The sequence below is a fragment of the Euleptes europaea genome, chromosome 12 (genome assembly GCF_029931775.1).
Source record: "Euleptes europaea isolate rEulEur1 chromosome 12, rEulEur1.hap1, whole genome shotgun sequence".
In the NCBI taxonomy this organism is placed as follows: Eukaryota; Metazoa; Chordata; class Lepidosauria; order Squamata; family Sphaerodactylidae; genus Euleptes; species Euleptes europaea.
In genome coordinates, this window is record NC_079323.1 from 59,238,729 (window position 1) to 59,266,428 (window position 27,700).

Below are 27,700 nucleotides of genomic sequence, written 5' to 3' on the forward strand. Positions count from 1 at the left end.
CACAAAAATATATATACTGTTGGGTGTAATTGTTAATGTTTTGACATTTATTAGTGAGAACTAGGGCATTCTTGGAATGTAAGATTAAGGGTCATCCTTTGAAAAGTATCATTTATAAACAAAACATTTTGTATATAATATCCTATTGGGTTCACTGCTTAGGGTTAGGACATGGTGCAAGGTAGTTCGTTAATGGGTAGAAACCGCTGTTTTGTTTTTTAGACTTCTGCCACCTGATATGTGTTGTAGCTAGTCAGCTTTGATGAAAGGAATAGAGAAAACTGTTAAGTGACGCTCCTCACAGACTTTGGGTAGCATTTAAAAGTTAGCTATCACAAAGTGTTAGCATGTTGTGCCTGAATCCTAATAGTTTGTTCTGAAAATGTACTAAAATAATTTGAAGCATCTGTATTTGCATTGAAAATAATGTTGCTGATCAATAGATGTTTGCTTCCAATGGAAAATAAGATCCAACAAAGATCAATTAAAATGATCTAATTTACTTGTTGAGTAATGTTGAAGAGTTGTTCTCTCTGTTGCTGTGGGAGAGTATTTGTTAGCAGAAATTCACTTGATGGTGTTTAGGGTTGTATGAATATTTTCTTGCACAGGTAAAATTACCTCTCTGGGAAGCTTAACTAAAGTAACTTTTTCTTTAATTGAATTTTTATTTGGCTATCTGGAGGCCAAATTCTTTTTATGTGACAACTGATGATGAATATGTCGTGCTACAGGGTTGGGATGGGCAGGAGGTAGACCATAATGGATTACTGACTAGTTTCTGGATGTTGGTTGCTAGGATTCTTGCAAAGAATGCTGAACTATAGGACCCCTGCCTAATCCAGCCAGCTGGCACCTAAACATGCATATTTGTGTGTATGTAAAGTGCTGTCAAGTCGCAGCCAATTTATGGTGACCACAGCAAGGGTCTTTACAGACCAGTGAAAAGCAGAGGTGGTTTGACATTCCTATCCTCTGTAGTGTCTTCCTTAGTGGTCTCTCTTCCAAGTATCGACCCTACTCAGCTTCTGAGATCAGGCTATACCATGCTGCCTTCCCTCCCAAACGTGCATATTTAAGATCACGTAAAGCAGGAGCCCTGTGGCGCAGAGTGGTAATCTGCAGTCCAAGCTCTGCTCACGACCTGAGTTCGATCCCAACGGAAGTTGGTTTCAGGTAGCCGGCTCAAGGTTGACTCAGCCTTCCATCCTTCCGAGGTCGGTCAAATGAGTACCCAGCTTGCTGCTGGGGGTAAAGGGACGATGACTGGGGAAGGCACTGGAAAACCACCCCGTAAACAAAGTCTGCCTAGGAAACATCGGGATGTGACATCACCCCATGGGTCAGGAATGACCCAGTGCTTGCACAGGGGACCTTTACCTTTAAAGCAGATTAGCTATTCCAGAACTGCTTAGACTAGAGATCCTGATCTTGCTTTGTAACTGTAAAGCACATTTGTGACCATACAGATTATCAAATAACAATTCATTTGAAGGTAGCTCCTTTGCCAGAGATCCTGTGTGAATTACCTTTTGCCCACTTCAGCCTTATAGCACAACATAGGATTTGTTACTGTTGCAACTGGGATAGGTTTTCTTGCAGATGAGGCACAGTTATGGTGCATTAAAAGAATTCCAGCAATAATACTAAGATTCAAAATGATGGGATATTGACTTGAATAGCCTGAGTAAAATTAAATGTGATGCTAACAAATTGTGTCCTGAAGATTTTTTTTGCAATAAATAAAAATATAAACTTTTGTGAAATTTTGAATGTTTCTTTCCCTGTTTTCTTGGGAGGAGGAATGGAAATATAGAGGAAATTGAAATACTATATCTGCAATATTTTCTTTCTTATTCAGCCTAAGCTTATTTTTATTTTTAATAGGATAATGTACATAATTCATAACTTAGAATTTACAGTTTTAATATTTGGCATATTAATGTTATGTGATTGTGCTAATAGATGTATAAATGCCTTAGTTTTCTACAAAAGAGAAAACTTCAAACTGCTGCACCCTCTGCTACCCAAGCACATGTATATTAGTTCTTTACATTGAGAGGTGGTAAAAAATAAAAGGTGAAAATAGAAAACAATGTAGTAAACAAAAAAGTGTTTTATTTGGCTGAAACAGAATCTTATAGTCACAAATACCACTAGTAGCATATTTGGATGTTGAATTAAAACTGTACAACATTGAAAACATCAACCTATTCTATAGTATATCATCATATATAAATTTAAGACAAACTTAGGGCCCGCTCCTGACCTGGGAGGGCAAAAGGTCTTACGAGGTATGGAAGGGCCCGCGCCGGCGTCAGCACCACTTGTGCTGCCACGACTGGCACAGACGCCGGCCTCCAAGTTCTGCTGTGGCAGCGTGGCCCCGGGACACCAGCCTGGCCTCTCGCCGGGGTCCTGACAGCACACCTCCGTTGTCCCAGGTGCGCTGTGGTCCCAGGGGGCGTTCTGGGGGCAGAGATGCCTTTAGGCGGCTTCCTAACCTCCCTTCAGGCTGGGAACGCCCCCTTTGCTCTTACTTGCATTTACGCCACCTTTTTAGGTGGCGTAGCCCCATGGAACTCTATCAAGCGGTTCCATGGGGCTTGCAAGTAAGGGCAGCTTCCCGGCTTTGTGGGGGGGGGGCTGAATTCTCCTTTGGAGGAGGCACCGCTGCGCTGCCTCCAGCCACCAGAGCAGACCCTCCCCTCAGGAATGGGCTGCCCATCACATGTAAACATTGAACGTATTATTGAAACTATGTTGTGCATCTGTTTAGCATACAAATGAAATGATCATCTTGTGTTGTAGCTTCTTACATTAAAATCTTCATAGTACATATTTTGAATACCACCTTGTCCTCCATCTGAATTTTTCCAAGTTGTTTTTTCCGGCTGTCATATCTCTAGATTGGGTAATCATTTTCACATATAACTATGAAACAAAATGGGGTGTATAATATGAATGCACTGTCCTGTAATCCAGCAGGTGGGGTTGAATGTGTGACACCCTAGAACATAAGAAAAGCCCTGCTGGATCAGACCAAGGCCCATCAAGTCCAGCAGTCTGTTCACACAGTGGCCAACCAGGTTTTAAAACTCTCTTTTGAAAGACAACTTCATTGTTTTAGTTCTTCAAACTCATCTTCTGACAGATGAGAGCCAGCAAGTATAGTGGTTAGAGTGTTGGACTAAGATTTGGAAGACCCAGGTTTGACTCCCCACCCCTGGCATGGAAGTTTATTGGTTTTGTACTTCAGAGTAGAGGGTTTTTTTTTTTTTTGTAAATGTGTGTGAGATACAAGGTATATTAAATAATCCTGTGCCCTCACAATTAAAGTACAGATGAATCCCAAAGAAAGTACAATTGATGATGGTATCGATTATATGTGTGTATGAGAGAGGGAAGGAGGCCTGTGGCGCAGAGTGGTAAGCTGCAGTACTGCAGTCCAAGCTCTGCTCACGACCTGAGTTTGATCCTGACGGAAGTTGGTTTCAGGCAGCCGGCTCAAGGTTGACTCAGCCTTCCATCCTTCCAAGGTCGGTAAAATGAGTACCCAGCTTGCTGGGAGTAAAGGGAAGACGACTGGGGAAGGCCCTGGCAAACCACCCCGTAAACAAAGTCTGCCTAGAAAACGTCGGGATGTGACATCACCCCATGGGTCAGGAATGACCCGGTGCTTGCACAGGGGACCTTTACCTTTTTTATGAGAGAGGGAAGTAGGAAAAATAATGTGTTTGGGTGAAGAAAGTAAACCTAGTACTGTGGAACCAGTGCCAAGTAAGTTAGTCACACTGAATGGAAATTTAATTGTAACTAGCATTGATTTCAGTGGTACGTTAGGACACAACTAACTTCTCTGGGTAAAGCTCATTATCTGTCTGCAGTAAACTTGTGAATGTCTGAGGAACAATATTCCCACACATGAACAATGTAATAGGTAGTATTAAATAATGTTTTACGCATGTTGTTTTGTACTTTTATTTGTTATTCCTTGTACGACATGATTTTCTCATTACAACTGGCTGTTTTAGTTGACTTAGGCTGCAAACTTAAGGACACTTTCCTGGGAGTAAGACCCACTGAATAACATGGGACCTACTTCTGAGTAGACCTGCTTTGGGTTTCTCCCTTAATGGAGTCTAGTGTATCACAGAAAAAATTTACAGCTTTCTTTTGTGTTCTTACTTTAAAACAAATACATTCTGGAATGACCACTGAATATTCTGAATATCACAGAATTTTAACATGCCCAGGAACATAGAAGCATAGAGCTGGAAGAAACTTCAAGGGTCAGCTTAAAACTATTCCCCCCCACCCCACACTCTCCCAATGATCCCTGCTCTATGCCCAGAGGAAGACAAAAACCCCTTCCAGGATCCCTGGCCATTCAGGCCTGGAGGAAAATTCCTTCCTGACCCCAAAGTGGCAATTCCACTATCCTGGGCATGTAGGAAAGGGCCACGAAAGCCAAGCACTGACTCATCCCTTCCTGCCCTCCTTTCATGACCTGCCTAAGTTCACAGAATCAGCATTGCTGTCAGATGGCCATCTAGCCTCTGCTTAAAAACCTCCAAAGAAGGAGAACCCACCACCTCCCAAGGAAGCCTGTTCCACTGAAGAACTGCTCTGTCAGGATGTTCTTCCTAATGTTCAGCCAAAACTCTTTTGATATAATTTTCAATCCGATGGTCCTGGTCCGTCCTTCTAGGGCAATAGAAAAAACTCTGCACCATCCTCTTTATGACAAATACTTGAAGATAGCTATCATATCACCTGTTAGTGGTCTCCTCACCAGGCTAAACATACTGAGCTCCTTTGGTTTTTCCTCATAGGTCTCCAGGTCCCTTACCATCTTTGTTGCCCTCTTCTGGACATGTTCCAGCTTGTCAACGTCCTTCTTAAACTACAAAACCAAACAATATTCCAAGTACGTTGATCTATTTGATCCAGACAATGTAAATCCATGTGTAGAAACATGCTTCTCTGTGTGTATTCCCCTTACTAGGTGTGCAAAAGCCAGCTTGGGGTGGGAGGATAGCCAGAAACCGAAACAGATATATCTAAAGTGAGGTACTAAATTGGCATGCCCTCTCCCCAACCTTGAGCTGCTGTCTAAAAGTTTTTGTTACCCTTTGCAATGATCTGAATCACTCCAGATCATCTCACTGGGTTTATTTGCTTTTCTCCCCCATGTGTGTACCTTCAACTGCCTATTGCAGTAATGTTGCCCTGGAACTGATTTATATGCTACACATCATTAGGTAAAGGATGAGATGACGTTATAAGCAATTCCCAAGTTCAGCTCCTGAGCTTTCTGGATTTCTAGTGAGTGGGAGCATATAAGGGTGACTTGAATTTTAGCTACTTATATTTGTTTCTTACATAAAACAGGGTATGTATTCTGTACCCGATTTGAGAACATAATGAGCTAAGACTTCACTTGATAGTTAAGCCTGAGTTCACATCTATTTGTACTCTTCTGTGTGGCCTGTTATTCTGCTTTCTCCATTGCATCTTCTTTCTTTTGCGCATGCTTAAGTTCTGTTCTTCTCATTCCACAGTCATTCACCCTGTATCCCTTTGCACATATGCCCAATTTTAAACTTGTTAATGAGTTATCATGGCTGTATGTCTTTTGCATTCATAGTTTTGTTTTGTGTTACTAGCAAGGTGGTGTCCCCTGACCTTTAAAAGGGGGGATGGGAAGGGAGATACAGCTTTCTACAGGAAAATAATGATGGTTGCTATATTGAGGAATATTATTGATAAAATTTCTCCCTATCTTACCTACGTACACAAACGGCTATAAACTGGCAGGATTAAATATTGTGTGTGCGTACGCAGTTGCACAAATGCATGTATGTATTCTACAGGTAGGAGAAGGCTAGAGTTGAATGAATAATTGAAGTAGACAAGGCAAAAACTGCAGCCAGTGCATGCTTTGGCTGTAACCTTGCCCATATTAGAAAGGGTTGTATAAAACTCAGCATCACTAGATATTGAACCATGTCACTAGATATTGATGGATTTGTATTTAGCAACATAGAATATGACAGCCTAGGCTTATTTATGAATTCTGTAGCTTTTGTCTGGACTATGCTATTCTTTTCTCCCCCCCCCCCCCGAGCTTAACTTCATTCCCATGTAACGTGAAGTATGTCGGTACGTTGAGTCCAAAATAAGAGACAGTCTGCTGCATCTACGGTACTGTGTACAACAGGAGTGTCGAACTCATTTGTTATGAGAGCCAGATATGACATAAATGTCACTTGGTTGGGCCGGGCCAAGTCTACCATAAAATTTAATGACCGGTACCGGAGATACAAACTTTATGAAAGACAAAGCCAGTTAATTATATAATTTATTACTTTATTTTTTTACTTAAAATACAATCATGCTTAAAACAATAACATTCGTACAGTATTTTCTTTTATTTAACAGTCTTTGATCATTGACACCTTGGGACTGGGGGAGGGGCTACCTCAGCTGGCTTGCCAGCCCAGAGGAGAAGTGGGGTGGTGGTGGCTGCCTCAGCTGGCTCGTGGGCTGGATAAGAGCCCTTGAGGGGATGGATCTGGCCCCTGGGCCTTACGTTTGACACCCATGGTGTACCGTATACCTATACTGCATACAATCCCCCTCAGCAGCCTAGTGTGGGGTTTCTTCTATTCTTCTGAGCTAGAGAGTTGGGCAGAAGTATAGAACTGATTACCTGCCCATGTCAGATCCATCAAAAAACTGCTGCAGTGTGTGCCATAACTTGGTCACACATATTTTACAATGTCGTATGCTAAAAGCCATCTTAGGCCACTGCATACTTTCTGTTTGGTTGCCTGAGGCCCTGCTTTGGTCACTTCGAGTTCCCTTCCATGCATCATTGCACCATGTTACTTTCCATAGTCTGCTGGGTTTTCCCCCCTTTGTCAGCACTGCAGTTGAATAAGTGCAGCACAGTGCTGAGATGTGTGGGTGTCTGAATATATAGATGCTCTTTTTTTCTCCAAGCTTTAAAGTAGTTCTGTAAGCTATGGGGGAGGGGGGAATGCACCACGTGGCTGCAATGTGGTGTCCCATTTCTTTGTTAGTGGGCAGTCAGTGGACTTAGTAGTGGTAGAAGTTTAGAGAGGTCAGTGAGACAGGTTGATGGGGGGAGGGGAACACAGTTGTGTAGTTGGCCACTGAGCTGCTGGTCATGTATTTTGGCATATTCTAATGACACAACATTGTAAAGTGATACAGTTTAAACTGCACATTTAAATGACTTGTAAACTTAATATGTTCAGAATAAAAGCTGATGATGTCTGTGTTTTGTTTGAAGTTTTTTGGGTTTTTTTTTTTTAACCAAGAGGACCTATGTTCCTGCAAGTCAGGCTTATGATTCAAAGCAAACAAGTGTTCTTGTAGTTCTTTAGTGAACCCTGATCACTGTTTTGAAGTATATTTCTTCCCTGATGCAAAATGCTGCCTAAAACTTGCAAGGGAAGAAGATCTCTAATCCGCTATTTGCTATGACAGAATTCAATTTTTTCTGGTAATTAGTGAAATTCTTCTCTAATAAAATCTTTATCTTTTGTCTTTGCTGCCTTGCAGGGTTGGTACAGTAGGCCACACTAGACTTAGCTGCAACTAAGAATTTCTCCTACAACAACAAGGTTAATGGTGATGCTCTTGTGGATTGTCGAATAAAAGTGCTCGCTAAGTATTTAAGAAGCGGAGAAAACAAATTTGTCTTCTCAAAGTTTGTACCACAACTACTGCCATCAAGACAGCAAACCAATGGACAAAGAATTTGATCCACAGTATTTGTAAAAGTAAACTGATTTGTCTTACTAAGGCTCGAGGTCTGTGACCTGGACTTCAACACTGGAAATTTCTTAATGTACAAAGATGGGGGCTGCTTTGGAACCAGCAGACATTGCCATTGTGGCCCTGTATTTTGTGCTTGTGCTGTGCATAGGCTTTTTTGCCATGTGGAAATACAACCGAAGCACTGTAAGTGGGTACTTCCTGGCAGGACGATCTATGACATGGGTAGCAATTGGTGCTTCCTTGTTTGTGAGCAACATCGGGAGTGAACACTTCATTGGGCTTGCAGGATCTGGAGCAGCAAGTGGATTTGCAGTAGGGGCATGGGAGTTCAACGCCTTATTGCTTTTGCAGTTCTTAGGCTGGATCTTCGTTCCTGTCTACATACGATCTGGAGTATACACCATGCCGGAGTACTTGTCCAAACGTTTTGGAGGGCATAGAATTCAAATATACTTTGCAGTGCTGTCTCTGATACTATATATTTTCACCAAACTTTCAGTCGACTTGTATTCAGGTGCATTGTTTATTCAAGAATCTCTAGGCTGGAATCTTTATTTGTCAGTTATACTGTTGATTGGAATGACTGCGTTGTTGACAGTGACTGGGGGTCTGGTTGCAGTTATCTATACAGACACACTTCAAGCTTTGCTTATGATTATTGGTGCCCTCACACTTATGGTCATAAGTATTACAGAAGTTGGCGGGTTTGAAGAAGTTAAAAGGAGGTACATGTTAGCATCACCAAATATTACGTCAATCATGCTGACATACAACCTTTCGAATACAAATTCCTGTCATGTTGACCCAAAGCCTGATTCACTGAAAATGTTGCGTGAACCAACTGATGAAGATGTTCCTTGGCCTGGGTTCCTTTTGGGACAAACTCCAGCCTCTGTATGGTACTGGTGTGCAGACCAAGTCATTGTTCAGAGGGTTTTGGCAGCAAAAAATATTGCTCATGCCAAAGGCGCTACCCTAATGGCAGGCTTTCTAAAGCTTTTGCCTATGTTCATTATAGTTATTCCAGGTATGATTTCACGAATACTGTTTGCTGATGAAATTGCATGTATCAATCCAGAACATTGCATGCAGGTTTGTGGAAGCAGAGCTGGATGCTCTAACATTGCCTATCCACGTTTGGTTATGAAACTTGTTCCTGTTGGCCTACGAGGACTTATGATGGCTGTAATGATTGCTGCATTAATGAGTGATTTGGATTCTATATTTAACAGTGCCAGTACCATATTCACACTTGATGTTTACAAACTCATACGCAAGAATGCACCATCTAAAGAACTGATGATTGTGGGAAGAATGTTTGTTGCTTTCATGGTAGTTATAAGTATTGCTTGGGTACCAATAATCGTGGAAATGCAGGGAGGTCAAATGTATCTCTATATTCAAGAGGTTGCAGACTATTTGACTCCACCAGTGGCTGCTCTGTTTCTTTTGGGCATATTTTGGAAGCGTTGCAATGAGCAAGGTGCTTTCTGTGGCGGAATGGTTGGATTTGTCCTAGGAGCTATACGACTGATACTGGCGTTTATCTATCGTGTTCCTGAATGTAACCAACCTGATACTAGGCCAGGCTTCATCAAAAGCATCCATTACATGTATGTTGCTACTGCGTTGTTCTGGATCACAGGAATTGTGGCTATAGTTGTAAGCCTTCTTACATCACCACCTTCAAAGGAACAAATCAGGACAACCACATTCTGGTCTGTGAAAAGCAGGACTGTAAAGGAAAGCACTTCTGCAGTGGGTTCATTCAAAGCACAAGAGAAGACCATCTTAAAATACAATGAGACTCCTAATCATATCTCTTCAAATGGTAAATCTGAAGAAAATGTTAAAAGTGATCAACCTGAAAATATAAATCTTCTAATTACTTGCACAGATGACATCAATCCAGTGATTTCTATAAGTAATTCTGAAGTTGAGACACCAGTAGATTGTTATTCTAACGGACAAGCAGCTCTTATGGGTGAAAAGAAGACTGAGGAAGACACTGAAAGTAGTGACAAACACTGGAAATTCATAAATTGGTTCTGTGGCTTTAAAACTAAAAACATGAGCAAAAGAGTCAACCACGATAAGGAAGAAGAAGAGACTGTTTGTCTACAAATGCTGGAAGAGACTCCAAAAATTAAATTACTACTAAATACTGGACTAGTCTGTGTGTGCTCACTTGGAATATTCATGTTTGTTTATTTCTCTTTGTGATTGAATGAGGGAGGAGTTTATGGTCAAACAAATACAAATAGAGATATTAGTCCTTGGAAAAATATTTATATATCTATATCATGTGCGTGTGTCTGTCTGTCATACATCTCAGGCATCTTTTACGCTATTAATGTCTGCCTAATTATTTTTCAACCAATATGAAAAAAATTAGATTGATATTGTAACATTCCTGCTATAGTGCAGAATGTTGAGGGCTTTACATACAGCACCATCCTAAGCAGAGTTGCAGCCTTCTAAGTCCATTGAAGTCCAGGGCTTAGAATGGTATAACTCGGCTTAGAACCGCACTGTTAGTATAGTACTAAATGGTGGGTTTTAAGATACCAAAGTAAAAAAAAAAATCTGTGGTTTTTGAAGGTGGAATGTGAAAGCACTCAGTCAAAGGTTAAGCAAAAGTAACAGTTGTGTTGATATTATAATTTAGCACTTCAACAAGATTTTAATTATGAAGAATGGTTTGGAATATTTTGAATCCCAAAAGGCATGTCCTGGGCTATTCTAATTACTTTAACTGTTTTTTTTTTCATCTGCATTCCTGAAACACCAGATCTAATAGAGTTTCCAACAAATCAAGGTGTTCCACATGATCTTTATCTGATCTCTTGTTATTTCAAATGGCCTGAAGATCTGTGTGGCAGAATCCTAAAATACCGCTTCTCCTTTCCAGTTAAAATCAAATATTTGAAAGTAGCAGTTATTTTACTCTTGCTTATTTATATTTGATGTTCAAGTTGCCGTGAGTAACTGCATCTACCCATGGATCTGGCCCAAAAATCTGATGTGACCTACGCTACATCTCATGAGAGTCAGGTGGATAAAGGATGCTCTGAACAAGTGCTTGGAAATGGTAAAAGGCTGGATGAAGAACAATAAAGTGAAGCTCAGTCCAGACGTGACTGAGATGATGCTTGTTGACAGTAGCCAGATTCTTAGCTGGGGGGTGGGAGCACGAAAGACTAGCCTGTGCATACTGGTGGAGGCCCAGGTCCCCTCTGCCTTTAGTCAGCTTTGGTTGGTCTACTAGGTATTCTTTAAGCAGCAAGGTTTGGCCATAGTTATTCATGCTCTGATCGCATCCAGGTTAGATTGTTATAACTTGCTCCATGTGGGGCTGCCTTTGAAAACGGGAAACTTCACATTGTTCAGAATGCAGCAGCAATACTACTAACTGGCATAGGATACCTTACCATTCTTAAACTTCACTGGCTATTGGATTGTTTCAGGGCACAATTCAAAACAGTGGTTCTTTCCTTTAATGGACTAAATAGTCTGAGACAAGAGTATTTTGAGGACTGTGTATTCCCCTATGAACCTATTAGTTGAAGCTTGTTTTGGAGGCTTCTATTCTGTTTGCCCCTTACTTGGATGAACCAGAGGTTTTGATGATATTGTGTTTTAGAGATGTGAGCTACTTGAGCATTTTATGGCAAATATTTTAAATACATTTACACATAGAGGCTTTCAAAGTTCTGCAAGAAGAAATTCTAGGTGGTGGGAGAAGAGAGATGGAGAGGGGAGATTGACTTTTGTATTCTCTTCATAATTGTATGTTGAAACAAAATATACTTTTAGATATGGGGGCTTCTCATATTTGAATTTGTACATTATTAATGGGTAATCAGTCGCTCTTCAGTACAGACTCTAAGAGAAAATAACTTAGCAATCCTTCATAAAACTAGCCAGATAAATCTTTTAGTAAGTCTGCATTACATTGACTGCTGCACATTATTAGCCATGTAGTGATTTTTCTAAAATTCTTTAGAGAAGCATAAAATAGCACAAGTCCATGCCTGATGATAATGAGTTTATACTGAAAGAAAGAAGGAAAATGGATGTTGTAGGCCCTTTCTGCTCAAAAAATGTGGGCTTATTTTTCTTGGCCTGTTCAAACATTTGTACATAGAGGGAAATGGATGCACCTATTGACCCTGCTGCCACCTCTGTGGCTTCAGAGGGGCATGTATGACCAAGGCATTGTGCACCTACAAGTGTGTACGCATTTGGAGAATTTTTTACTCTACCATTTTGGTCATGTGGCAGAGCCTATCTGCATGCATATCTGATTAGACTTTCCACTTAGTACAGAGGTTAGAGGGGAGGTTAGTGGGCACTGCCTGTGTGGTGTAGTGGTTAAGCCAGTGTGGTGTAGTGGTTAAGAGCAGTGGTTTGGAGTGGTGGAGTCTGATCTGGAGAACTGGATTTGTTTCCCAACTCCTACACACGAAGCCAGCTGGGTGACCTTGGGCAAGTTACAGCTCTGTTAGGGCTCTCTCAGCCTCACCTATCTCACAGGGTGTTTGTTGTGGGGAGGGGAAGGGAAGGTGACTGTAAGCCAGTTTGAGTCTCCCTTAAGTGGGAGAGAAAGTCAGCATATAAAAACCAACTCTTCTTCTTCTGCCATTCAGTGTGTGCATGATTAAATGTATGAACAGGGATATACAGGCAGACTAAAATGTCTTGCATATGCTTCTTGAAATCACCTTCTGGTACCAAGGAGCCTCTGCTTTTTTGAGGCCAGGAAGTGTGTTTAAGATTGTGCTCCATTTTAGCAAGAGGTGTGTTTCTGTAGCTAGAGGTATAGGGGGTTACCGCATTATGTATTCTCACCGATGTATTAAGAGTTTGAAAATCTTATAAACATCACTTTAAAAGTTTTTGGATACTACGGCTAAAAAATGGTTGGAAGACGTCTTCACAGCTAAAGGGGCCAAACAAAGGGGTTTACCACATTATGTATTCCCAGCGATGTATTAAGAGTTTGAAAATAATATAAAAAACATCGCTTTAAAAGGGTTTTGGATGCCACGGCTAAAAAATGGTTGGAAGACGTCTTCACAGCTAAAGGGGCCAAACAAAGTGTGAACAGTATTTTTTATAACAGTTTCAAACTCTTAATACATTGCTGGGAATACATATTGCAGTAACACTCCATGTGCAAACAGTATTTTTTATAACGTTTTCAAACACTTAATACATCGCTGGGAATACATAATGTGGTAACCCCCATAGTAATGAGAGCTAAGAGTTCTCAGATCTAATTACAAAAAAGTGCTTTTTCTTGTTTTATTATACCCACAAATGCTCAACCCAGAGCAGGGCTCTTGCAGTAGCTTACGACTATAGAACAAGTAAAGGTCAGCCTGGGAAAGCATTATGGGTGGTGTTGCCATCCTTAATCACATTACTATGAGAAATCACAGTGAATCAGCAGAATCCCTTGCTTAGTAAGGTAACACTCATTATTGACTGGTGGTAGAATATGATTAAAAGATGCAAATACAGAACTATTGGTTTGAACCTTGTTAGCAGTTGTAATGTAAAAAGCAGGGATGCCCTGTAACACACTGGAGAAATTTCATGGGAACTAATGAGAAGCTGAGAGGTTCCCTGATATACTAGACCATGTGTGTGTGTTAAGTGCAGTCAAGTCGCTTCCGAATCATGGCGACCCTATGAATGAAAGTCCTCCTATACTAGGCCAAGCTTCTGCTTAAACCTTCCAGGGCCAAAGGGATTGAATGAGATCTTCCAGCTATTGGAAAGGTTACTTAAGTAGGAAGTTGTTGCTGTGATAAGCTGTGTTGAAGGCATTGCCAGCTGTGCTGTGCAGGTGGGCTAGCTCAGGGATCTTTTGTATGGCTCCCACCCTTTGCTCTTCCCCTAGATGCCTTGTATAAACTAAGCCATGTTTCAGGCCTTACTGTCCTAGTAAAATAGCAATGTCCAATACTCCCTCTGTCCTAATCCCAGTTATCTTAAGACTTTATGCAGTATCTTGAATGTATGGCATAATTAATTTTGGTTTGGTTTTATGTTGACTCTTCACACAATACTACCATAGCTCAAGTGACAATCTGAATCTGCCCTTTAATATTTGCCCATTTGACTTCAGATAGCAGCACAGAAATTTACCAAGGTCCACTGAAGAAAATTACCTGCTAGTTGTCATATATAGGTTTTCAAAAATTTGCTTTCCACAATAACCTGTACTTGGCTTGTGTGGCCTACTATATTATCTGTTCTATAAGGCAGCTTCTATTGGTTTTCTTAGGATATGTTTACCTCCCCTGGCTACTGAGCATGGATTGCCAGGTTCTAACCCAGAATTTCTGCTTATAATTTAATTTGTGAGAGGTAGTTAGAAAATGCAGCAGTAGCTCCTCATGGAACAACACTAGTTCTGATTACCACAGCCGTTGTGGAAAATATGGGAAAGTGTAGTCGATTGCTAGAATAGTGGGGAGAAAAGAACTGTTTCTACACGCCATTGTGTGCTGCTGCTGAACTCTGAAGAGTGGTTAGCATAATCTCTAGGAAGGAACCTAGCAACCATATTTCCTGCTATTGATTTGCTTAGCAGAAAAATATTTGAAGTGGAACTTGCAGTGCATCCTCTGAGTCAGTCCTCCAATGACTGCAAGAACCATATTTAATTGGGCTTCTCATATGCCTTCCTTTCTAATGTTTCTTTACTCTTTCAACTGAATAGTCCTTAGCGAATACATTGTAATTATGATTTTTTCCTCAAAGAAAGTGTGTGGTAGCTTGTTACAGTGCCTTTTAGTAGCAAAATATAACCTTGTTAGGTTAGTGCATCTCATCTGTGATGAAAATACTTACGTGATTCTTTGCATTTCTACCTATGCCATGAGGGAGCATTTCTATTTTTCTAGATACTTTGTTGTGTCTTTTCTAGTCTTTAAGACTAAAACCTACTTACACAGCAGGTTGTAGCTTAAGCTAAATATTAATGCCTATTTCTTGGTAGTTATTATTTGTTTTGTAGAATAATCAATAGCAAATATGTGTTATTCTTCAGAGATGTTTCTTCAGATTTCTGCTTGTATAGCCCTCAGATATGTAATTATTCCAAGTAGTGCTAAGTATAACTTCTTTAAAAAAAAAACATTAGGAGAAATGGTTCAGCACATCATAATTGTATTGCTTCCGAACCATAGAAGTTTATATAACTTTGCTCGTGGGACCTTATTTATTGTCAGTTTTACTAAGTGGAAGCTATTTTAATAATAAGCGTTGAAAAATTTATAAACTGTAGCTGATTTATGGCAACCCTGCAGGGTTTTCAAGGCAAGAGACATTGCCTTCCTCTGCATAGTGACCCTGGACTTGCTTGGTGGTTTCCTATTCAAGAACTAACCTGGGCTGACCTTGCTTCCAATATCTGATGAGATCGAGCTGGCCTGGTCAGGGCACTTTCCAACATTTACCATCTTTTAAACTATTCGAGGGTTGATTCATTCCATAAATATGCTTCTTGGTTTTGTGATTTTCAGTGTAGACAGATGGGATCCCTGATGGTAGCATTTATTAAGATTCTTTTTTTCTGCTGGAGGCACACTGCAAAGGGATTATTTCCTATAAACTACTACTGGTTCATAGGACCAAAGATTTTGGTGTCAGCCCACCTGTGAGTGGCTGTAGCCTAGATTTAGGACCATGGAAGAATTCCAACCACGGACCTCTTAGTTGTGTGGGAGTTCGTTCTGGACTCCTGTGACAGTTTATTTACCTTGCACATGAACATAACACTTGATCAAGACTACTTCAGACATTCATGGCTTACTTTAAAATGACGTATCGTTTAAAAAATCATCTGCATATTTAATTAGACAAGATAATAGCTTTATTTTGTAAAGTATGAGGGCTTTTTTTGCGCTGTAGTCAGGGAAGATACAGGTCTCTGTGTTGGGAATTTTTTTTTTAATTTCCCTTTCTTACCAAAGCTTGTGTTTTGTTTTGTTTTTACTCTTTTACTTTTACTGCTTCTCTATCCAAAAGTAAAGAAAGGCTACATGTGTCTGTGTGCTCTTTTTTCTTTCTTTTTGTAGCCATTGCAGAAAACAGAGAACGGTACTTCTTTTGTGTCTCTGTCACCTGGCTAGCGTAAAATTCTTTCCCAAAGAAGGAAACGGGAGGATGGGAGGATGAGCTATCACTGATAAAAGTCCTTATGAGACAGAGAAGTTTGTCTTACAGATATATATTTTTAGTCTTTAAATTATGATTCGTTGGCGTTATGTTGGCATTGTATGTTGTAATGTTTCTTAATGTATACATGCAGGAAGCTGGAAACTTTGGCTTCACAAGTCTAGTTTTGAAAAGGAAAATCTTAAAACATGCCTATGTATTTAAAATGCAACCATTCATTGTTTATTCAGTATACTGTATGTTCTGTGCCCTTACAAGTAAATGTTTTGAAAATAAAGCTAATACTGCTACATGTGATGTTCTAAATCAAAGGTGTGTAAAACGTTCTAAGAGAAATGGCTTGTGTATAACTTGATATTTTCCAATGTGCTTTTAATTAGCTATACAGTAAAGAGTAGTTCTAGAACACAAGTAGTTAGGATTTTTTACTTTCACTGTGAGAAATCACTTGGCATAACAGCTTTGTCCCTCCCTACACAGAACAGGTTTTTTAAAAAGCATTTTGGATGTTAGGTTTAAAACCAATACTTTATTTTTGTTCTGATGGTATCCAGTCTAAATATGTTACATAGTGACATCTGGTGACACTTTTCCCATGACATTTATCAGCTTCACTGAGCAAAGTCAGATACTGAGTAAAGATGGTGAAGACATATGACAATACTGCGTGTCATGCTTTTAAATGAGCAGGATACAAAAATAGTTGCTGTGCAAAAATGTTAGTAGTCTTCTTCAAGAAGAAAGCAAATTCTTTTCTAATATTGCTAGAGAAATCCTTGTTATTCCATCTTATTTTTAAGTACCTTGTACCTTTTGATATAAGTATTATACACGTTTTTAGATATATGAACTATGTTTTCCTTTTGTTCTTGTGCTTTTGCGGCTTGTGCTTTTGTAAAATACAATTAAATGATCTGCTCTTTTTTTGGTTTTTTAAAATAGACATTAAACAGATAAAACATATTACTGACCAAAAATGAATGCTATTGTGCAGCATGTCAAATTCCTCAATGCTACCCAGACTCTGAAAATAATTTTTTATTCAATTTGATTTCAGAGATTTTGGTCACTTCTTAAAAATGTCAATGATTGGAGAAGAAGATTATTTGAAACTTAGTAGGGATGTAGATCTAGAAATATGAAGTATTATCTTAATCATATATTACTACTATCCAACTAAAAATTTGTCATAGAAAGAATGGTTTAATTCAGTGTATTCAATATTGCTATAAATGGCTTTGAAGTAAATTCTGATAGAAAAACTCAGTTCTCATTCCTAGCCCTGTGTATCTCATTCCTAGCCCTGTGTATACTATATGTACATTGTTTGCCTCTTTCATTAGTCTTCTAAATAAAACTCTTATTAGAGTATTTGGATAATGTAAACTGTGTTTCTTGCAGTTTACAATACTTTTGAACATTTTGTCCTGTTGAAGTTACTGTATGTACGAAGTTTCAATAAAAGTACAAAAACATGTACAAGTAGTTTTGAAACTATTTTAGAAATACAATGTCAAGTAAAGCTGAATATACCAATGTCTCACCTTTTATGTCTTTTGTAGTACCTTTTGATTGTGGAAGTTTCTATGGCAACATATCTCATGTAGTATGCTTCAGATAAACAACTTTGGGGATGCTTCACAATTCAGTCTTTTCATAAGGGAACATGTATACGTTACCCGTTACCAGTTTGCAAAAAAGTGGGTGGTGTCTCTTCCTGCATTGGTAACTATATAGTTGAGGCTTGAGAATCAATTTGATCTGCCTCATGTTTCTTGCAAGGACGGTTCTGCTGCTGCCCTCACACTTGTTCCTGGCACTAGCAGCAAATGCACTATCATTTAAAACCTTTTCTATCCTGGTTTTCTCTCTCTGTGGAAGCTTAAGTGGCTTATTAAAAAGTTGAAAGAATGGCACAATGGATCTACAACAAATAAAACATTTATGCTAACAACTCATCCATCAATAAAACCGAAGAGCTTAAGAACACCACCACTAACCGCCTTCAAAAGCCCTCTTGGGCAACTCAATTTGCACAATTAGCTGATGGCCAGGAGTGTGGGTGCCCACCTCACAAACCCAGGGATGCCATTCTATAGAGAGCGCCAAAGGATGCATGACAGAAGACTTTGCCTACCTGCCAGAGGGAATGGTAGGAAGCTGCTGGCATGGTCACAGTTGCTGTACAACTCTAGCCTTTTTCTTTCCTCCTCCTCTTCATCTCAGCTTGCTTATTAAAGTGGTAGGTGTTTTCCCTGACAGTGTTTGAGAGAAGAAGGGCGAGGGGAAGCAGAAAATGTAGTCAAATAAAGAGCAAGCTGGTTATGGCTGGGTGGTGGAAAGGGTTAAGAGTATTTTGGCAGCTACTACTTGTGATGGTGGCAGATCCTCTGCATGGAGAGTAGAGTATGGCAGATAAGCTAGGTTAGAGAGTGAATTCTCCTGGCTGCCTGCTTGGCTCCTTGTGAAGATGAACTCTTCCAAAGAAGCTGAAGTGTGAACCTTTTTATAAAGTATAATTTTAATTGACACAAATGTTGGGAAGGTGGGGGCTAAGTTGAAAACTATAGCTAATGAGCATATACTTGGGCAAAATACTCTTCAGATTCTTGGTATGATGATAGATGCAACAGAGATAAGAATTCCCCATTATACTATGAGCAGGCTGGTTGAGAATAAATCAGTGACAAAATTGCACAAGTAGGTATTGCCTCCCACAATACCAATATAATTCCCAATGTGGCCAAATCTCTGAATACTTAAATCTGAAGACTGGAGCAATAGACAAGACTAAGGTCTCTACAAGCCTGGAAAAAAGCCAGGTTTGCAGAAATCTGAAATCTTCAAAAAATACTTTGGGAACACCCCCCCCCCCCAATAATAGAAGCAGCACCTGTAGCTTTAAGAAATGAATGCTGTTTCAGGGGCCATTGTGGGAATTGCTAGGCAACTGCAACAGTATTGCTTGCCTTCAAGCCTTGATTTCTGTCAGTGAAAGGTGGAAAAGGGGGTACAGCAACCCCACAAAAGACAATGTTGTGTTGTGATTAAAGGTTCAGACTGGGATCTGGGAGACCCATGTACAAATCTCTGCCCTGCCCTGGAAACCCTCTGGGTGACCTTGGGCTGGTTACACGTTGTCAGCCTAACCTCGCAGGGTTGTTGGGAGGATAAAATGGAGGAGAAAATGATGTAAGCTGCTTTGGGCTCCACTGTGGTGAAGAGAGGTAAAGTATAAATTAAGTGAAAAAGTAATATAGCTGAAGATGGGGAAGAAAGGGTAGGTTCGTTACTGGGTGGGAAGGAGAAAAGGAAGCAGGGAAAGGTAAAGATACTGAGGTTGCCAGGAGGAGGGAAAGGAAATAGTGTGGGGAAAGGGATACAGGGCCCAGCCTGGCAGCATGTAACAGGGCCATAGTTTTCCCAGGTAGTCTGCTAGGGAAGGAAGGAAGGTAAAGATAGGTTGGCTGGTGGCTGGGAAGGAGAAAAGAGAGAAAAGGGGAGAGGCTATGGGGTCAAGGAACGAGGAACTCGGGGAGGGGCAAACTGAGATGCCCCCTACAAGTCCTTGCAGGTCCCCTGCTTGTCTCATCTAATTACAGTCCCAGTTTCAGTACATGAATAACAATGAATGCATGCCATTGTCAATACGCTATTAGGCAAATTTGGCCATTTTGAAGTTGTAACGATTGCTTTCAGATGATTTCTCTTGGAATTTTGTGAGTCAGTGTAAACTGTGGGTGGATTGATAAAAACCACAAATACATACAGTAAACTAACTTTAAAAATCAGGTTATAAATTTACCTTACTGGCTGTGCAGATCAAATCAAAACCAAACCTAAATTGTGATTTATATGTCTCCTCTCACATGGTAAAAGGCTTATTTGTAATCATCAGTTTAATATAGAGCTAGCAATGCAAATGATGAGGTGCCCCAACTACTTCCATGGATGAGAGTAAAATTCTGTTGAAATAGACGTCTGTGGCACATTAGGCACGGTTGTTTGAGTGTGCTAAAAGCAGGTAAACAGTTTTTGGTGCATTTTTTATTTTTCCTTAAATTTAGACAGTGTAAAGAAAATACATGCTATAGATGTTTGTATTCTACCACTCCATTACACAAAGAATGAAGACTTAATCTAGCCTAAGGAACCTTTTGACTTACATCACTTTTCCTCCAATGGGAGAACCGCTTCCAAGTTGGAAGAAGGCTTCTTAGCCTGGAGGATGTATAAAATGCCGTCAGACCACAGCCAACTTATGTTGACCCTCATGGGGTTTTCAAGGCAAGAAATTTTCAGAGGTTGCCAGCCTCTGTGACCCTGGACTTTCTTGTCAGTCTCCCATCCAAGTACTGGCCAGGGCCGACCCTGCTTAGCTTCCAAGATCTGATGAGATCAGGCTAGCCTGGGCCTAAGATAGGGTCTTTAAATTTAAGAAAAGTAAAATAATTAGTGTGAATATGACATCCAGACCACACTAATCAAATATTTTCATTCAAGTATTTGTTACTATTGGGATTAACATGGAGCACTCTTTAAACTTGCTTACTAGATAGAAGTCAAAATAAGTTTGTTAAATCAGATAACACTCTATTTAGTATCAGAACATTTTTCAGAAAATTAATTTTTCCAGAAACCACATCGCTGCTAAAATTATTCAAAGTATCATTGTTTCTATTTTGCCCCCAAACTGCTTCTCATACTGAGGAGTAGTGCCTACTTTTCAAAATCACACCACTTAATACACACATGTACATGAAACAAATTGCTGCTATTTTAGTGCATCTAACAAAGGGATGCTTGATGAGCCTCTATCCATATAATATCAGAGAGTGAGAATTTGGGGGCATTTTACTCAATATCTTTTGCCAAATTAATGCCCTATATACACTTTCCTTTTCACCGAGGAGCTTGTGCCTTACAGTGCCTTTTCCCCTCTGAATGACAGCTTCGTTTTCACTCTGTAAAACAAATGCTAAGGAAATTTGGTCAGATTATCAGATTTTGAAGAATGCCAGGGATGAAGTAATCTCTCAACAAGCTCCCCTCCCCTCAGGCCAAATCACATCTGACATTTGGTGACCCCTGGTGGGGTTTCAAGGCAGGAGATGTTCAGAGGTGGTTTGCCATTGCCTGCCTCTGTGTCACGCCCCAGGTATTAAGAACATAAGAAAGGCCCTGCTGGATCAGACCAAGGCCCATCAAGTCCAGCAGTCTGTTCACACAGTGGCCAACCAGGTGCCTCCGGAAGCCACTAACAAGACGAGTGCAGCAGCACCATCCTGCCTGTGTTCCACCGCACCCAAAATAATAGGCATGCTCCTCTGATACTACAGAGAATAGGTATGCAGCATGACTTATATCCATTCTAACTAACAGCCATGAATACCCCTCTCCTCCATGAATATGTCCCAATATGCCCTCCAAGCTGGCGGCCATCAACACATCCTGGGGCAGGGAGTTCCACAATTTAACTATGCGTTGTGTGAAAAAATACTTCCTTTTATCTGTTTGGAATCTCTCACCCTCCAGCTTTAGCAGATGACCCCGTGTTCTAGTATTATGGGAGAGGGAGAAAAACGTCTCCCTGTCCACTCTCTCCAAACCATGCACAATTTTATAGACCTCTATCATGTCTCCCCTCAGCCGCCCTCTTTCCAAGCTAAACAGCCCTAAGCGTCTTAACTGCTCCCCATAGGACAGTTGCTCTAGTCCCCTAATCATTTTGGTTGCTCTTTTCTGCACCTTCTCAAGCTCTGCAATATCCTTTTTTTAGGTGAGGTGACCAGAACTGTACACAGTATTCCAAGTGTGGTCTCACCATAGATTTGTACAAGGGCAGTATGATATCAGCAGTTTTATTCTCTATTCCTCATCTAATTATGGCCAGCATGGAATTTGCCTTTTTTACAGCAGCCGCACACTGGGTTGACATCTTCATTGAGCTATCCACTACCATCCCAAGATCCCTTTCTTGGTCTGTCGCTGCCAGCACAGATCCCATCAGTGTATATGTGAAGTTGGGATTTGTTGTCCCAATATGCATCACTTTACACTTACTCACATTGAATCTCATTTGCCATTTTAATGCCCATTCTTCCAGTATGCAGAGATCCTTCTGGAGCTCTTCACAGTCTGATTTTGTTTTAACCACCCTAAATAATTTGGTGTCATCTGTAAACTTGGCTACTTCACTGTTTAACCTCAACTACAGGTCATTGATGACCTTAGAGGCCTCCCACGTAGCTTCTGAGATCTGACAAGATCAGGCTAGCCTGGCCTATCCAGGTCAGGGCAAGCGAGATAGTGGCTGTTGCTGCACTAGGTATTCCCAGCGATGTATCAAGAGTTTGAAAATGCTATAAAAAATACTGTTCGCACTTTGGCCCCTTTAGCTGTGAAGACGTCTTCCAACCATTTATAAGCCGTAGTATCCAAAAGCCCTTTTAAAACGATGTTTTTTTAACATTTCCAAACTCTTGATACATCGCTGGGAATACCTAGTGCGGTAACAGCCAGTGAAAAAAGAATCTGCAGAGGTGAAGGAAACCATGTCTTGTTCAAAGTGGGCAAAAAGAGAGGAAAAATACTTACTGTTCACTGAATTATTTTTATTTCATCGAAACACAATCATACTGCAAACACAGTGGGGGTGGGCAGATTGCTATTCATAGTCCATTCTTGTCAAGGCTGTTTGCCAACCTGCTAAACCCAGAGTCCAGTTGCGTGCTGCCCTCAGATTTAGCCTGATCCCCCCCCCCAGTTCAAACAGTGCTGTCTTCTAACACTCAGCAGTATGCAATCAGATGTTCTCCATCTTTAGTCCCGTGGTAGAAATTAAATAAGACACATAAACATTCATTAATTTAAGGTGCATAAACATGTTGTATTAACATGTTGATTTGCTATTTGCTACCAGTTATGTGCTTTTGTGACATAAGGATGGCCAGTCTTCACATTACAAAGTCCTTGTGTTTGTCAAAGGACAATGTGAAGACTTTGTATCAGGTATGCAAAATGAGTTCAGTGCCTTTCAGACACATTCTGGCCCTCTGCAGCCTGAAGCAGGCAGATGGGAGGAGTTTCAGCCTCCTCTCCATGCTGTTTTTGTGGCCCTGAACTGTCCTATTGGCTCCATTGCAAAAATAATTTTACTTACACAGCCACCACATGATTTCTGCAATGGAGCCCAACAGCAGCTTATTGGGGCAGTTTGAGGTTATGAAAATGGTGGAGAGGCCATACCTGCTTCTCACCATGTGGATCACGAGCAGACAGGCTTTGTAATGTGAAGATTTGTCCTAAAATGGTAAAAACTTCACAATATAGCTTATTGTGTGAAACTTTCCCTTCACACGTAGGGATTCCGTTCATTTGGCAAATAGTGTGGGGTTGTAACTGCCAAAACTAGTAGGGGAGCTAGAAAAGTATGAAACTGTGATTATCCTGTGAATTCCTTAAAGTGGCTTCATGTGAAGAATATTATTGTATCCCTTGGAATCCCTCTGACAACTTGGATTCTAGTATGTAGATTAGATCTTGAAGAGGTTAAGTGCACTCCTCCTACCTGTTTTTGCATCGCAAGAGATCTGTGTCACATTATTCAGAGTATCATGCCAACAGGGAAGACTGGCACCTTTTCCACACTTACATCTTTTGGCTAGTTTCCCCCATGGTGAAATCATAAGCCACAGCGCCGAATTGGTTGCCGTTGCTCCCCACTGGAGGGTTTTCCTGCGAAACTTACAGCCTTTGCTCTAAATTGTAGTCATTGCAATTAATTTGCCACCTCTCCAGACTGACAAGTTTTTTCATTGGAAGGTGTTACCACCAGCCTTTTAAAAAAAGTGGGTTTTTTTGCACAGTGGTTAAAAAAATGGCAATCAAAGTCCGATCTGCAACAGGGGGATTGACACTTGGCAAAAGCATTTACAAACATCAACAGCACACATGCAGATAGGAAGAAAGTAACTTTCAGCAGAGTCAACCAAACCCCCTCCCCAATCGCAAACTTTAGGGTGATTTCAAAACATTTATCCAACTTCTTGAAGGAAACCAAACAGGACAATCCAAGACCTTTTTATCTGATGGAAAGCGCAGATGTACTCTTTGAGAGGTTTGATATCAACAGACATCAGTGAAATAGTTCTATTACAATGTCCGTGTGTGGTTTTTTTAAATTAAGCCAGGAATTTTTAGTTTATCATTGACAGCCAACTTGGAGGAAAGGAGGGAGGAGTGTGGCTGCAAGGGATGGGGAGGTAGGGTCTTGTTGAATGACAACAGTAGACATTTGTGGGAAGGAGGGTGGAACATCAGCGTGACATTGCGGTGATGCTCAGAAATAGGCAAAACAAAGTAACAGCAGATTAAGGAACTCCACACTAAAAATTGAGTTGAAATTGACCTTAAAACCCCCACTTTGCACAAAAAGCACATCCAGAAAAAGTGGGAAATCCCTCCACTTTCCCCAAACTTGCAACAAAAGCAGACAGGACAAGTCTGGATGCCCAAACAAAGCGTGAAAATGTAAAGGGTCAGACTCACAGAAAATACCATGTGTGGAAACAGTCTGGCTCTAAAAGTAGGAAATGAACACTAAGAGATGCAAAGCTTCATACTGCAAGCATGTTAGATTATATAGTTCTTAAAGGATTGATAAGTCACTCTTGAGCTGCAGTCTGAACTAGTCACAACTTTGTGGTATTATTTTTAAAACATTCCTAGCCTCCTGATATGGTACGCTCAGCAGAGTTCTTGAATGGATATTAGGTATTGGTTAATCTGCAGATTACTTTTTTTGTTGCATTGTATTAATTAGTTTAGTGTAAGTCATGATTTTTTCTAGACAAGTGACTTTTATTAATCAGTTCACCTGTTTCCATCTCAATCTCTTTAGCATTAGAGGATGAAAGCTATACAAAACAAAATGAGCTCTGCATACATTCTTTCCCCATTTTTGTCATACAGGTCTTTCCTGTGCTTATTTGCTTTCCACAGATCCATCTAAAACTTATCTACTTTTTAAGTTACATTTGTTCAATGAAATTTAATTGGAATGGACTACATCATTATCAACCTGTGTATGATAGTATTGGTTATGTTAACTGCATAGTTATAGCATGGGCTAAGCTTTAAAACATCTTCAGAAGTTGCATCTCAAACTTGTATTCCACCTTTCTTTCTGATGTTGCATTACTGAATAGCAGTAAGCATTATATGTTTTATGGGAATAGATATATGGAGTATACTGGGCCCATTGCTTATATGTTTATAACAGTGAACTATGAAGGTCATTAATGGCATTAAATATTTAATCATAGGGACCAGTGCACTTTAGCTTGGCACCCTATATAACTGTTAATTCCTAGAAAAAGAATAACAGCCTGTCAGGAATATATATCTGGAAGATAAATGAAATATAAACATGAGTTGTGGCTTCTAAAGGTGTTTTTAAAAAGCTATCTCCTTGTTAGTAAATGGCAAAAAACTTTGGTAGTCTGATATTGGCAGTGAAATGAGGGCAAAGAAATGTTCGGGATTTCTTTCCCGTTGGACATCATTTCACAGTTCTTCAACCATCTTACTTACCTTTTCATGCCAGGTAAGTGTTTGGTGCTAATTGCCGTTAATTGTATCATAAAACACATTTGTGTCTTTTTTTTTTAAAGCCTGAGGTGGCAGCAACGCTGAAACGCACAGTGGAAACTTTGATGGAGAAAGGAGCCGTGGTGAGAAATTTGGAAAACCTGGGAGAAAGGACCCTGCCATATAAAATCTCAAAGCACAATCAACGCCACACGAGAGGAGGGTACGAGTTACATAAGTCTCACATCTAGGTCCCCCCCTTTTTTGTGCTGTTTTGTTAAGAAACAAATGCTTAAGGCCGCCATCCAGACAAATGATCTTTGAATGTGCAGAAGAGCCGTGCAGCAGACTGCTGGGGCTTTGATGGTGTCTCGGAGGCTTTTCCCACAGCTCAGGAGACAAGCTGGTTATTAATCAAAGCTGCACAGGTGGTTTTCCTCTGCGTGCCCATAGCGTTTCTTTGAGTGCCGTCTATGACTAAACGCTGTTGTTCTGGGCCTCTAATTGGAACTTGTAGGAAAACTGGGGATTAAATATTCTCAGTGGAAATATTTAATAATATAATAATAATATTAAGAATTAGCAAAACAACCCATACCCTTTCATGGATAAGAATCTAACTTTTCCTCTGTTCGTTGTCTCTATGAATCAAGTGTTTCAATTATTGCAAAATCAGCTACCCTGGGCATTGGGAAGATAGTTATATTGTTCAGATTAGTGTACTTTTAAAGTGTAATTTTAGTGTAATTTTAAAGTTAGAGTCTTGGTTTGTTTGGTTTTTCCCCATATTGTAAATGCAGAAGCTCAATTATATTTCACATTTGCCTTGGCAATTTGTTCAGAAGAGTATCTGCCTTGTGTAGACCCTTGTTTTCAGGGGGGGGGGGCAGTTTTCTTGCACAGAAGGCAGTTACTTTGGGTAGATGATGATTTAGAATATTAGTTTATTCCCTTTTGAATAGCATATTTTTGGCCTACTGTTTTAGTGATCTCTTCTTTATTAATGATGACACTGTCTGATAGAAAATAAAAGAATAAAATGTTATAGCTACTACACCAGCTACATTCGAGATAAATTATCTTCAGCAAAACAAAATGTACTGCCTTGTCATGTTGAAAATCAAGGTGCTTTAGAGGTGTGGTGAGAATGGACTGCATAATTCACCTTTAATTTGCTTATAATTCAGTTTGGTTGCTGTTAAACTCCTTTAGAATACCTTTGGAAAAGAAACTGCCATTCAGCAAGTATTGTAATGTTGCTAGGCAACTTACATTTCACAGAGCCTGATATATTTTTCTAGCATTGTAACATAAAAATGTGTATAACTGGATGGATATTCTTTGCAGTTTATCATGTTTTTCATTGGCAGATATGTCAGAACATACTGTCATATGAACGGCAGAGATGAGTCTCTAAACTGGTAACTTTGAATTGGTTCAGATCTTTGGAATGTTTTTGTTTAAAGAAACTTATGTATCAAGTTTATGTAGATTGCTAAAGAAAACATCCAGCATAGCTTAGTTTCTAATCAAGAACACTGGCGGAAAAGGAGGGACTTTCATGTGTTTGCAAATATTCTAGATAGGAAGTAGTCCCATGCAGAAAAAAAACATGAGAAATTGTTTGTAGATTGGCAGATATCACAATCATGCACACGTCTGTTACGATGTATATGCATGAGCTAGGAGGGCACATTAAGCTCACTGCTTTAACCAAACACCTACTTGGTTATAATGCTGCCCCTGTTGCTGGCAGCCAAGCTATGACAGTTTGTACTATGTCTGAAGGTACATGAAATCGACATATTTCATCTGCGTGGCTTCTATGCAGTCCTACATTGGGTGGGGGGGACTGCGCAGGCCAGCCACGGATAAGATTTGTCAGCTTCTAGCAAAATCGAAAGTGAGAGTGCTCCCCCTCCCCTTGGGGCATGTAGCCTTCCTGCCCAGCGGTCACATGACCCAGGGGGAGGGAGAACTCTCCCCTCCAGTTCTCTTTCTGCTGCCACGGAGAGAGGACGTGTCTATAGCTTCTCTTCTACTGTTATTACTGAATGGAGTCTAAGAAGGCTCCGCTTTTCAATCAATGTCCTTCTTGTGGCAC

The 27,700-nt window shown here is 40.2% G+C and overlaps 2 protein-coding genes across 2 annotated transcripts in view; one reads left to right on the forward strand and one right to left on the reverse strand.

Moving 5' to 3' along the window:
• The window catches only part of ATP5PO (ATP synthase peripheral stalk subunit OSCP), a 169,791-nt gene that overhangs the window by 89,960 nt on the left and 52,131 nt on the right, over positions 1 to 27,700 (reverse strand). The gene's annotated exons all lie outside the window — the stretch shown is intronic.
• SLC5A3 (solute carrier family 5 member 3) lies at positions 7,599 to 10,249 on the forward strand. The gene has a single exon (XM_056858140.1). It carries the CDS (start codon positions 7,891 to 7,893, stop codon positions 10,033 to 10,035), a length of 2,145 nt encoding a protein of 714 aa, XP_056714118.1. The 5' UTR covers positions 7,599 to 7,890; the 3' UTR covers positions 10,036 to 10,249.